General features: G+C 38.1%; 1 protein-coding gene across 1 annotated transcript; it reads right to left on the minus strand.

The window, feature by feature from the left end:
* Window positions 1-177: 177 nt before the first annotated feature.
* LOC145914657 (kelch-like protein 23) lies at window positions 178-4,124 on the minus strand. Its single transcript, XM_083002476.1, has 4 exons — window positions 3,952-4,124; window positions 2,878-3,001; window positions 2,068-2,221; window positions 178-416 (listed from the first exon to the last, which is right to left on the minus strand). The coding sequence occupies exons 1-4, from the start codon at window positions 4,122-4,124 to the stop codon at window positions 178-180; spliced, it is 690 nt and encodes a 229-aa protein (XP_082858602.1).
* Between the last annotated feature and the right edge of the window lie 10,087 nt (window positions 4,125-14,211).

A 14,211-nucleotide genomic window follows, 5' to 3' on the forward strand; every position in this document is an offset into this window, starting at 1 on the left:
AGCAAGTACAAGTTTGAATAATATTATAAAGAGATTGCTGTCATCATTTATTGCATTTGTTTTACATTCAACACTTTGTTCACATATTAGTTTTGTTTTTGTATTTTACTTTCACCTTGCAATATATCTTGCTGCCTTACATATGTAATAGAAAAATTATAGCCAGATAAACATTCATCAGGAATCAATGATAATTACCCCTTTGTTTCTCTGTTTGATGATTGCAGACATATCACCAACATCAAGTTGCATGAAATCATCATGTTGTACAACTGTTGCAATGTTATCAACAATCATTTGGTTTGTTTTCTTTTCCACATCAGCAAGATTGTATCGAGCAGCATAAGCTCTTAGCTTCAAACAGTTGTCGGTTGAAATCATTTTAAGGATGACTCGACAACAAAATGACTTCAACTCTGAAAAAGCAAAACCATGTTATTCCAAATTTAATTGCAGATATTTTAGTTAAGTATGAATTGAACAATATATAGCAGATATTGGCACCCAACCAGAGAGAAAAATCAAATTTCCACAAATGTTAATAATAATATATATTTGCACAATGCATCATCCCTTGTGAAAGCAGTGTTGCTAGGTAGTGGCCACATGCTCAGAAAAATCCTTGGTCTCCATGTGGACTGGTAAGTCATATTATGTTAAGCATTTATGTTTTGGTGTTTACAAATTAGCAGAAAATGGTGCAAATGATGTTTTTTTGTGACTTGTGGAAGCAAATGTTTAAATGTTGTGATGCTGAAACATTTTATCAATGAGATTACTTACTTTTCTCTTAATGTCTCTAGTAACCATGCTGTCTTACTCTATTACAGTTTAAGAATGTTCAAATGGGATTTTTGTTATCATTGTGAATGTATGGTTCCCATAGCAATTAATATTTACAAAGCTTTCACGTCATCACTCTATAGACTAAGGTATGGAAGTCTACCCAGTGAGATTGTATAAGTTACACTGGTATGCACAAACAAAATTCCAGACACTATGAATAGTCAAAACAGTGAGCATTGTCAATGGATCTAGATATGCTGGTTAATGCAACCATTGCTTGCCAGAGAGGGTCAACTATACAAAACAAAAAATCACACAACTTTATCCAGTCATCCCATCAGCACAATATTCAAAGCAATCAATCCACCCCTCATATTCATTGCACACTCTAAAGGTATTAGGTACACCATGAATCCATGTTTGACACAACTACCATCCTGTACACCAACACAAGCACAATCAAGTTACGTCAGTCACTTACATTCTACTATTATAACGTTTAATGAACAGCACATTAAGTTGGATGGACAAAAACCTGTTTTTCACACACTGAAACATGCAGAGTCACCTGGAATATGTTTGAGTGCTTATTATAAGGTGCTACTACAATACACGTCAACCACTTTTTGAAACAACTCAGTCAAATTTTCCAGCAAAAACCGATAATGCACCGTTGCTATTCATGAAGCAACTATAATAGAGTTTGGACAAGTCCTATAGGGTTCATAGTTGGGTCTGAACATTTCCTTTTTAAGTTGATTTTTGTGTCTTCTCTACATTCGCCCTAAGGTTTCGTCGTGGTTCACTGCACAGTCATAAAATCAACATTATGCAGGTCCAAAGACATTTTTTTCTTTTTTTTGTGCCTATTTTATATACCTGTATGTAGCAGTTCTGTGAACTTTTTATTGCATAATACATATATCAAAATTAAATAAATATCTACAAATCTGCGCTTTATTATGACTGTCGAACATTGCACAGAAGTGCATGCTTAAGTTGATTCAGGTACAGATCAAATCTTACGAGACAAAACACTTATATTCTGCCAAAAACATTTCCACAAATGTTGGCATCCTTTTTAATACAGGAAAGTGTAATGATTTAATTTGTTGTTGCTCATGGACAAAAAAAAATTGCTGTTAGGATTTTAAAATCACTTTTTTATGAGATTTGGTTTCAACAATAATATTTATGTGGATAACATTCTTGCATTGTCGAGTTATGCTGGATGTACACGTTGTGTTAAACCACCTAATGACATATATGATGTTTGCATACCTTGCATCTGTGTATAATCAGCATCTTCCAAGACTTCCAACACATTTTTCTCTGTTACTTCAATATCACCAGTGTAAATATAATCCAATACACTTTCCAGTCTTTTTGGTGGAATATTGTCAACCTTGATGAAGTTGGAATATTTCTCGCGCATCTATAAGAAAACAAAGTTAACCAATCACAACAAACACAACCCACAACCAATCAAATATTTCTATACATGGAAATATTACATACTAAGTATTAAGAGTCAACATGTGTGAGTTGTGAAGTGTTGGAAGACGTCACACTTACATATATTATTGACGTCACACTTACATACGAATATATTCGGGTTCACACGAATTATGTTTCTATTTATTCGGATTCGCACGAACCTGAATCTTTTTCCATTTGGCACATCCCTACATGTAATATGGTGAAAAAAAATGTGAAGCAATAGTTGGCAAACCCTGATTAAGAAAATAATAATTCAAACTGAAAGTCTTTAAATATGGATTGCCCCATGACCTCATATATATATAATGCTAATACGAATACATACAAGTAAGTATGCATGTTACAAATGTTGTTACAACTGTGACAAATGATAAAAATAAACAAACATAGCTTTTGGCAACAAAATATTTTAATAAAAGTCAAGACATTGTCAATTATTGAGACAATAGTAGATATGAACACAGTTAAAATATAGACAAATTGCTATTACTACAATGTCACTTTTAATACTCGTTATTTCAAAAGTATTTTCATGCAATGTCTCAAACATGTACACTGATGTATCAGTATATTTATATTTGAAAAATTTACCTCAACACCAAGTAAAGCATTAAAATAATCTGACATAGAACAAACAACAGCATCATGAATTGAATAGTTTTCTCCTTGGGAACAAAGTGTTCTGTTGCAAAATCGTTTTGTTTCTTTTCTGTCACTAAAACATCAATAGTTTTACTTTAGTAAATCTCCATAAATTAAACTTACTTGTTTAAAAAATTCATCACTTTCTGGTGATGCAAGTTTATTTCTTCTTGTGTTCGCTTCATGATGAAGACAAAAAGTTAAACTGACAGTGAATGAAATACCAACAGTTATTATAAGTTTGTAAATATGTAATGTGTTTGCATTTCTGTTTTATGAAAACTAATCAACAAGAACAAATGACAACATTAAATTTTACGTAGTAATACTTTACTCAAACATCAAAGTCTAAGAATTAGGACATAAAAACTCCTATTATTATTTATTGTTATTGCTCTGCAACAGATTTTACCAATTTTTCGTCATTCCTGTGCACAAAACTAGATGCAGCTCAGAGGGGAAACACCGCTCCGTATATACCCAAGCTGGTCATGTGATTTAATGCGCTTGAGTGATTACATCGCATTATGATTTCTTTGCGACAAAGGAAGAACTTTGCAGTTTGGATGTGACAAATTTTAACGAAAAAGGTTGACTATTAAGAACAATCCAAAACTCCAGTTGCTCTAATTTCACAGTTTTTTTTGCATCAATCAATAACAAATATAAAAATAATAACGGATTGATTCATAATTAGTTAAAAGTGGGACTGTCCCATAGTGCAGAAAACATTGTTTAAGATGTTTTGGAATCAACTTACGTCAACATCAGTTTTAACAAAATGCCGTCGTCGTTTCAACTCCACGCTTATGTAAACCTGACCAGTTTGACGTCACAGATCTTACACAAAAAAGGGAAAACCAAAAATGTCGACGTTTTCAAATAATTTATGACACGACTTAACTTTTGGCATCGGTGATGTCATGTATTAGTGTTAATTAATCACTACAGATGTTACTACGAAGTTGATATTATGCGTTGGTAGCTTTGAATACAAGTGTAAATCAGATGTTTTCGACACACGGGTTGCCACCAACCATTACGTCAGATATTGAATGATAATTTGTGAGCAGTGTTTGCAGAAAATTCTTGGTCACATCGCTGTGGCCACAAGTCAACGGGAAAGTCGGTCGACCGTTGGGAAGGAGATGATTGGAGAGAGAAGATCCACAAATTCCTTCTACTGAACCGAACATCTCCACACTCAACAACTACTGTTTCTAAACATTTTTGATTGATCTGAAAACAATTATTACTGACATATGTTGGAGCCACAGTAAATTCTGACTTAGGGTTGAGTGTTTAATTATGTCTTACCCTAGCGCTAAACAAACTTTCCTCTCCAATACAAACACATGCGTGGGATTGTTATCAGTTTTGTTCATTCAACCCTTTTGTTACGTCATGTATACTCAATCTATTTCGTAACAATGGCTATTCTTTCTCTGTTTTAACAATGCAAACGACACTACTGCCATCTGATCGCAGTGAAACTTATTAAACTTCAACTTTGGTGGAAGCGCCTGAAACCCACGGGTTATTTTTGCTTTTCCCTGTTTACAACTTCTCCATTTCTATATTTTCACAGATGTTAACATTTTAATTTTCATGTTTTTAAGCAAAAAATGAACATTTTTGTTTCATGACAAACCTAGTTTTTGTTATTTAACATTTATTACAAACATTTTGGCGACATTTGGTTTTAATGTGTTTTTCTTCCGGCAGTTTATAACAATTCGTTGTAACTGTTGCGCCTCCTGCAGTGTTTGGTGTTTTTGTGCCTCTGCCACGTGATCTGACAAGCGGTGTCAACGTGTCCTTTTTTCTTTTTGTGCTCCCGCATGGCAGACGAAACGTCGAATAAATACAGCACGTATATTTTATGTCAGAAGATCAGTACATTTTAAAGAAATAGTATTTATGTTAATGTTTTAACCAGTAGAGAACGATTGTTTTTGACCTAGAGAATAGATTTCAGACGGTTTTTGCCTCTTGCGTCACCTACATTGCTGTGTGTTTGTGTCTTCAGGTGATTCTAACAACCCGTGATGACGATTCTTGGTATCGGAGCTACGTGAAACAAATCGATGAAATCAACAACGATATTCCACTTCGGCTTGCTCAAACCTTTACCATCACTGGCATTAGAATGTACCTTTACGGCTCAATCATTCGTACGTATTTGTTTATTCGTTTGAGTTTTAAAACATCACCTCACGAAGCGTTGCAATAAAAAATAAGCCACAGATTCAAACATTTGGGAAACCCTGAACTTACGAATCTTTCACTTACAGGTTTGGGAGTGTCCATTTGGTCACTTCCCGGCCAAGCTACTGTTTGAATTTAACTATTAGGTATTGTTTGTTTATTGCGCTCAAAATTTGCATAATAAAGTCTCTACTGACGTGAGAATCAACATTTGTAAAAAACAAATTCTTGTTCAAAAACACCCGCGCCTCTAGTGTACATACAAATTTATCATGGAAAGTGGAGCAATGAATAAATCGTACATAAAAACACAATTACGTTTTGTTTTACCGTTCGCCACTTGGTCAACGTGTCGTGGCCTCGTTTGCATTTGAAATTGCTCCACGAGGAAGCATTGAAGCGCCTTAAACGCCGACACGAACGACGGGTAAAGTGGGTAAGTACATCGATTTGCCAAATTTCAAAATTACACAATTATAAGATTTTTTCCCTACGAAACAACCATGATTTCACGCTTGAGGTCACGTGACGAACGTCTGTATTAATTCGCTTAGATTTAGTTTGCATTCAATAAGCCACAGGTCGCAGCCTACATTGAATCGCTTTTGGTGAGAGTTGTGAACTGACAGTCCATGGCATTCCGGTTCTTAATTTCTCTATGCTTATCGAAATTGTGCATTTGCACAAATCGGAAAAGCTTTGAAAGCGAGACGATCTCATGCATATTTTAGAGTGCAGAATGTTCCTTGTTTGTACATTTCCAATATTCGTTTATTTTTGCAGATTGTCCCGAAAACCCAGTTGTTGGTTTACGAAGTGAAGGAAGGTTGGAAACCTCTGTGTGATTTCCTGGGCGTTCCAGTTCCCAATATTCCATTTCCCCACAAGAACAAAGGAGCCACTGTGCTTCAGGAAATGAGAAAAGAGAATCCTGTGATGCAACGGATACAAAACGAACTGATGATTTCTCTCGCTTGTTTGTTTATGATGTTTGTGGTCGTTCTATATTACAGTGTTTTATATGTGTTATAAATAGTTTTTCGATTGCGCCCAGAAAGCCCTTGTAAAAGATTTTGATGCTGTACCGCTGTTACTAATCAATATATAATTATTACAATTATTTTCCTCAAGGCACGTAGGACCTGCTACAGACCAGTAGGGTATATACGCCTTTATGAGGAAATAACAAGAAAAAGTAAGCGAAATAATCATTTAAGCCCATAAAAAATACTAAAGAAAAACAATTTAAGCGTCCTCGTGACATACGATGCGCACCAAGCAGCCAACATGGTCGAAATTTTTACAACAATATGTAGGTGAGTCAATTATGACTTTTATAACCGCTGATTTGTTTTCCAAAACAAGCTAGCGGCACATCCGAAACACAGTTGCCACAGAACAGCAATTTTCACGCAGAGAATGAATGTGGGAAGGCAACTTTAGGTTGTTAACGTTCATACGATCCTTTCTTAATCGAGCAGCTCGGTAAGATCTCCAAAGTTTAGCCAAAATACACAGAGGTTATTTTTAATATGAGAGCGCTGGTTTCTTTTCACCAATGTAAACTGGCAAACTGGCGTAGGAATTTTTAGTTTTGGGCACATAGGAAGTTTTAGTTTTAATCACAAACCGCTGACTAATGTTATGAACTTACGATCAGACTCCGGGGAATTGCTGAGATATTGCTGTCGTTTTTTCGACCTTATGCTGCCCCCATTTTTCATAAAACAGGAAATATTGTTTATACCACTGGAGGGAGTTATCTGGTACCTGGATATACCTGTATTCGTATGAGATCATGTAAAACTGGCATGAAAACGGCGGCAGATAATTCACGAAAACCAGACAAGCAGGGCTGAGAAAACAATAAAACCGAAATTCCACACTTTCGTCAATTTTTTCAAGCACTATAAATGCATTTTAGCACAATTAAATGCGACGAGCACGTCTGTTTTGAGTCCAGTAATTAATAATATCAGCATTAAATGATCACTCTGGACGATTCGTCCAACCTTGAAGGTAGAACTGTTTGTTAATCGCGGCACCTTACATGATATTATTGGATCAGGCGGCTCACTCAGGATTTAAGTGGAACATGTTGTTTATTTTGATGATATAGAGCAAATGACACGATACCAGCATGGTTGTTTGATAATGTGCAGTCATGTTTAAAAAGTATATTTTAAAAAAGGTCATCGTTCAAACTTTTTGAGCCAAGAAAACTTTAAGTACGACGCGAATTTTTTGTGCTTTTGGTTAATTTTTAGACGAAAAAGAGTCGAGAAAGTTACAAAGTTTGCGAACTTTAACTTTTCCGGGAGGTTTGAACATTTGCGCTCACTCAAACTTAACATTGTCAACTTTGTCCTGTTCGTTAAACCGCCTGTGAAACGACTGTACGGATTTACAAACTATATATTTGTGTACTGACGTTCAGAAGGTCATCGAATTTAACCCATGTAAATTGGTGAAAGGTTTTTTGTTATTACTGTTGATGCTTCACGAGAGACAGGACGACCGCTAAAGGGATGTTTACACAGAAGCGGGAAGTTGTCATATATTTTAACCCAGAAGTCCGGATAACGCAGGAAGGCTTCCGCTCTTACCAATAACTAACAGAGTTCATACCAGGTAACATTTCCGTGTAATAAGTGAGCCACTGACAAGCAGAAAGAAATCGGTTCGAATAACAAAAGCAAAATGACCAAGGTTTTAACACATTTGAATTATATAACACACAAAAACTGAATCAACCGGTAAATTGTGAGTGAATTTAAAACGTCGGGCAATGAAATAGGAAAACGTTAAATTTGGTAAAATACTTTGTGTATTTGCTAAAAGAGGTTGATTGTACTATGGTTTGAAAAATGTAGCCAAAAATGTCAAAAATAACCAATTCACAAGGGTATATATAGGCATGCAAGCGCCTTCAAATAAAAGTCTAACAAGGCTACATTTAGGCGAATTGATATTTTCCACTTCCATCTTTCTTTACCGCTTTCCCATAAAATTCAAAAATGAGTAACCTGAAGTTGTGGCGGATGCCACCCTTGAATTCACTGAAGCATGATACGTTTTGCTTTTTGTGTTGCCTTTTTCTGCGTGTCTCGAAAAATTGAGCGTGTTCTGGCAACGACGCGCATTCAGAAAAATACACGTTATCAAGCAACCGCTTCAATTGGTGACCCCCGACGTTTGAAGGTATGGAAGAGCAAACTCCTGTCATGCACGCAGTTGCTATGAAACTGCCAACGTTTTGGACACAGCAACCAAGAATATGGTTTCAGCAAGCCGAAGCCCAGTTTGCGCTATGAAACATTTCTGCCGATGAAACGAAGTATTTTTACGTTGTTTCGTCCCTGGATCAAGCAAGCGCCGGTAGACTATTGGATTTATTGGAAAACCCACCGGATCACGATAAGTACAATTCACTAAAGCAACGTTTAATAAACACTTACGACTACTCAGATTATGAAAGAGCGCATAAACTGTTACATACATCTGAACTTGGAGACCGATCTCCAGTAGAATTAATGGATGAGATGCTGTCATTGTTAGGCCGTCATAAGCCTTGTTTCCTTTTTCGTTATATCTTTCTGCAAAGGATGCCCGAAGAAATACGAATTATACTCGCAAAAGAAGATTTTGACGACCCACGTGTTTTTGCACGACGAGTGGTCTCGTGATTTGCAATGTGCTTTTGACGCAGCAAAACTTGCACTGGTAAATGCAACCAAACTTAACCACCCACATCCTGATGCCACAGTCGCCCTGACTGTTGATGCATCCGATAGGGCTGTATAGGAGCGGTGCTTGAACAGTATATAAACGGGGTTTGGAGACCTCTTGCATTATTTAGCCGTCATTTGCGTGCTAACGAGATGAAGTACAGCTCTTTCGACCGAGAGTTGTTGGCGGCTCATCTGGCTATTCGTCATTTCCGATACTTTCTGGAGGGCCGCATATTTACCCTCTACACCGACTACAAACCGTTCTTTTGCGTTACAAAGGGCATCGGATCTATGGTCAGCAAGACAACAGCGCCACTTGTCCGCCATATCCGAATATACAACGGACCTTCGCCATGTACAAGGTAAATACAATTGTGTTGCTGATACCTTATCCAGAGCAGTGATTGGCTCCATTCAAAATCCTGCAATCAATTTGGATCATATTGCTCTTGCCAAAGCACAGCAGGTTCCCGAAGCTTACCGCACTGCCGTATCCAACTTACAAATTAAGGAAGTTGTCATGGACACCTCACAGGTGAGACTTTTATGTGATGTGTCCACTGGTGTTTGCAGACCAATCATCCCGCAATCATGGCAAAGAAAGGTGTTCGATGCTATTCATGGTCTAGCCCATCCATCAGTCAGGACAACACGCAAAATCATTTCGTCAAGGTTTGTGTGGCATGGTTTAAACACGCAAATTGCAGAGTGGGCTCGGCAATGCTTGCAATGCCAACGTGCAAAAATTCAAACACACGTGCGTTCTCCTCTTAATCGTCATGAACTTCCCAAAGCACGATTTTACCACGTTAATATTGATATTGTTGGCCCTCTGCCGCCATCACAAGGAAGCAGATACTTGCTTACCATTGTCGACCGCTTTACACGATGGCCAGAAGCCATTCCAATGTCTGATGCGACAACTGATGAATTGTGGAAGAACATTTGCCAGCTCATGGGAATTAAACACCAATGCACTACGGCGTTCCACCCACAGGCTAACGGATTGGTGGAACGATTTCACCGTCAACTCAAAAGCAGCCTGATGGCTAGATCGGCTAATCCAAATTGAATTGACGAGCTGCCCTGGGTTCTGCTCGGCATACGTAACATGCCAAAAGAAGATCTCACCACGTCAAGCGCGGAACTCGTTTACGGCTCAACCATTTCCCAACCTGGGGATTTTCCTGTTGCTGCAGACACGTCTATCAAGTATTCCGAGTTTGTACAAACTCTCCGTCGTGCGATTCAAACATTATTACCGCAGCCCATGTCGCGCCATTGTCGAACTCGTGTATTTGTGCCACCTTCGTTACGCAATTGCACCTATGTTTTCGTGCGTAAAGATGGATATCGCCCCCCACTTTCGCCACCGTATGATGGTCCTTTTAAAGTGGGTGTTTGTCACGAAAAGTTTTTTGTGATAAACATTTCAGGTGTTGAACATTCCATTTCGATTGATCGAAACCTGCTATAGTTGACTGCTCCAAACCGGTACCTGTTGGGCAAGCTCGTAAAAGAGGGCGTCCAAAAAAACAACATCCCGCTTCTGGGAGGGGGGGAGTAATGTGACGGTTGCCACTCTTGAATTCACTGAAGCATGATACGTTTTGCTTTTTGTGTTGCCTTTTTCTGCGTGTCTCGAAAAATTGAGCGTGCTCTGGCAACGACGCGCATTCAGAAAAATACACGTTATCAAGCAACCGCTTCAAAGTCATCTTATTAAGAACCCAAGGTGTTTGTGTGTTATTGATACCCTCGATTTGATAGAGCACGCCAAGGCAAGCATTTTTGGTGCTAAGTGCTGCTTGGTTGAGTTGAAACTTCTCCATCGTATTGGCGTTAGGTCCGAACCATGTAACGAAGACAAGATTGCTCACCGTGGCAGAAGCAAACTTGCCCCAGCACATAAACACGGCAAGTCTGCAACGGAAAAAAGGTTACTGCTGCAGAAAATGGCTGCCCAATTGCCGTCCAAACGGTCGTATCGGATTTTCAAATGAAACATGATAGAAATTGGTACAAACTTATTTAAGGTAAAAATCCCTACATCACAACTCAATTTACATATTATCGAATAACAAACAACTAAATACATATCTCACCAAACCTGCAGCTGGTGTCCGTGAATTCGGCCACCAAATCCTTGAATGGATCTGCGCTGCTATTCTCCAGTTTTTTGTCAACTACCACAGTCGTTCCGCTGAGTCGCATTGTAAAGCCTCTATAAGTATCATTACTTTTTATGTCTTGGAACAGAGCTAAGATCGCAGGGTCTATAGCGAAGGTTGAAGCCATGATAATTGATGAGTCGGTATATAGCGTTTAGACTGTGAGAAATGGTACAAATTTATGAATGCCGGGCGCTATTTAAAGACCTGCAAATTGCTGCCTTTTTTCTTGGCTATGGGACGGCGCATGACCTATGCTGCCAGTACCCCGCCCAAATGCAGGCGTTTCCTGACTAGTGTGGAGCAACCATACGATCACTCTGATGCAGTTTCGCTTTTCGGAAGTTGCGTGGTGCTGTGTTGACATTTCCTTTTATTTTTTGCGCCTTGTTTGCAAATGGTAATGTTTTTAAACGTACACAAAAAAAACATCAAAAAGGGAACAATGGCCAGCTTAAGACGAAAAAGCTTTACAGCCACCATTACTCTTTTATGCAGGTTTAGAAAAACAAACACTAAATTGACATTTCGCGACTTGTGCTGCGCTAATGTGTTTCTTGTGCTGCCATTGCCCATAGAGTTAACCAACATCACAATGTAGCGAACGAAATGGCACAAAATGCCTGAAAGCAGTATTTCCTTGGCTTTGCGTGGAAGTATTTCTGTCACCAGATGGTCTCATTGTCTAGCACATCTAGTGCAGTATATCTCCGTGTCTATAGTGGGCCGTGCCACATGACTACATGATATTGGAAACTAGGTATTTTTTATACTACTGTTGCTGCCAGGCATATTACAATTTAAAATAGACTGATCTTCCGACATAAAACTAACGTACTATATTCTTTCGACGTATCGCCTGCCATATGGCCATAAGAATTGATCAGGGTTTGGTACCGCATTTCAAACGTAAACCACACAACAACATTCAAAAACGCAAAAAAGAAAGAGAAATGGGAACGTCAACATCGTTTACCAAATCACATGACGAAGGCAAAACAAGCACACTGTGGGAGGAGCAACAATTACAACATTGTTGAATATTGCCGGAAAATATACACTCTGTTCTTTGTTATTGACACATCCGCTGTTTTTTTGTGGAATATAGAGCATATAGATATTTTTTGTTCCAGGCGTAAAATGTTCGCCAACTGTTTCGGCGCAATCATTTTGCGATGCCTCAAATTATTGATTCGAACTGTGCGTTCATAGCATCGCGACTAGACAGGAAGCGTCTGCATTTTTTTGCAAAGCATCAGCAATTTACATGCCTTCAAATGTCGCCCGCATTATCGTACCCTCAATGACGGGTCAAAACTTTCCACTTCTAACACAACTCAGTTACACGACAAAACTTTCCACTTCTAACACAACTCAGTTACACGATAAAACTTTCCACTTCTAACACAACTCAGTTACACGATAAAACTTTCCACTTCTAACACAACTCAGTTACACGACAAAACTTTCCACTTCTAACACAACTCAGTTACACGACAAAACTTTCCACTTCTAATACAACTCAGTTACACGACAAAACTTTCCACTTCTAACACAACTCAGTTACACGATAAAACTTTCCACTTCTAACACAACTCAGTTACACGACAAAACTTTCCACTTCTAACACAACTCAGTTACACGACAAAACTTTCCACTTCTAGCACAACTCAGTTACACGATAAAACTTTCCACTTCTAACACAACTCAGTTACACGACAAAACTTTCCACTTCTAATACAACTCAGTTACACGATAAAACTTTCCACTTCTAACACAACTCAGTTACACGACAAAACTTTCCACTTCTAACACAACTCAGTTACACGACAAAACTTTCCACTTCTAACACAACTCAGTTACACGACAAAACTTTCCACTTCTAACACAACTCAGTTACACGACAAAACTTTCCACTTCTAACACAACTCAGTTACACGACAAAACTTTCCACTTCTAGCACAACTCAGTTACACGATAAAACTTTCCACTTCAATATCAATTTATGTCTATGGTAGGAATTACTCTGGACCTAGCTATCCCGCTCCTTTGTACACGGAAATGAAGTTGATGAGCGGCTATCGAGGCTTTGAGATGTTTGCCAGTAGAGAATATGTTAAAATAGAAAAAAACTTGACAACAGCAGCGCAAATCCTTTCCAGGACTTGTCGGATGAACTTTCCAAATACAACTTTAGGTTTTCTTTGGTTTTTATTTAGGAATGATTTTTCCTTCTTGTTTTTAAGTAAACCCTGTTTAATGCCCGGGCAAGTTGGCCAATGCCACGACTGCAAATCCCAATGCAGCTTTTCTGCACTTGTAGTTAAAGATTCTTGTATTATATCTTAGGCATTCGTTTTCAGTGTCATGTGTAAATTTGTTCTCATCTGTCGCGACGAGAAATGTAAGATATAAGGTACCGACAGAAGCGTAGGAACTTCTATAACGTCTGATTTAAAAAATAATCCCACATTAAAAAAAACAAATTCAATTTCACAACACTAATTTTTAAATAATATTGTTGTGTTGTGTGATATTAATGGCTGCTTCGCTGGAAAGGAAATTTAAAGAATTAAGTCGCTTCTCAAAACCACGCATTTTCCGAAGCTTGTTGTTAAAAGCATGATGGCAAGCAAATGTTTCGAATAGCATTTAAGCTGTTCAGTACCATTTTCTTGTTACTTTTTGACCTTTTACAGGTTAGCACTGTATAGCTTTGATCCACTTCTCAAGAGGAATAGGATTGCATGCAGGCATCTATTCGTAAAACTGTGTTGTTGCTAAAAAATAGCGATCACGACTGAAATTTTCCACTTACCAGAGTTACAAGATTTTTTGTTGTTTACATTTGTTTGAGTCATTTTTACCCGGCCAACACGCCTTGAAATGAGTTTATATATTGACCGCGTTGGCTGAAGAGCCAGGCAGTTTTTGAGTTGTAACATTGAACTTTCATGCTGTCTCAATTGATTTTGACAAGGACGGCCGGCGGGCGTTGAGAGAGGCTGCGGGAAAACAAACGGACAGTTTCGGCAAAATAACAAATACTGAGCAGGGCTCGAATCAACAAGGAAAGAATGAAAACAGGCGAAGTCGGCTTTAAAGGAGAAAGTGGCTTTTACTTCAAGAAATTTGCTGCCACACCTATGGACTGATGCATTTATGCAATATGG

The sequence above is a fragment of the Ascidia mentula genome, chromosome 1 (genome assembly GCF_947561715.1).
Source record: "Ascidia mentula chromosome 1, kaAscMent1.1, whole genome shotgun sequence".
NCBI classification, from domain to species: domain Eukaryota; kingdom Metazoa; phylum Chordata; class Ascidiacea; order Phlebobranchia; family Ascidiidae; genus Ascidia; species Ascidia mentula.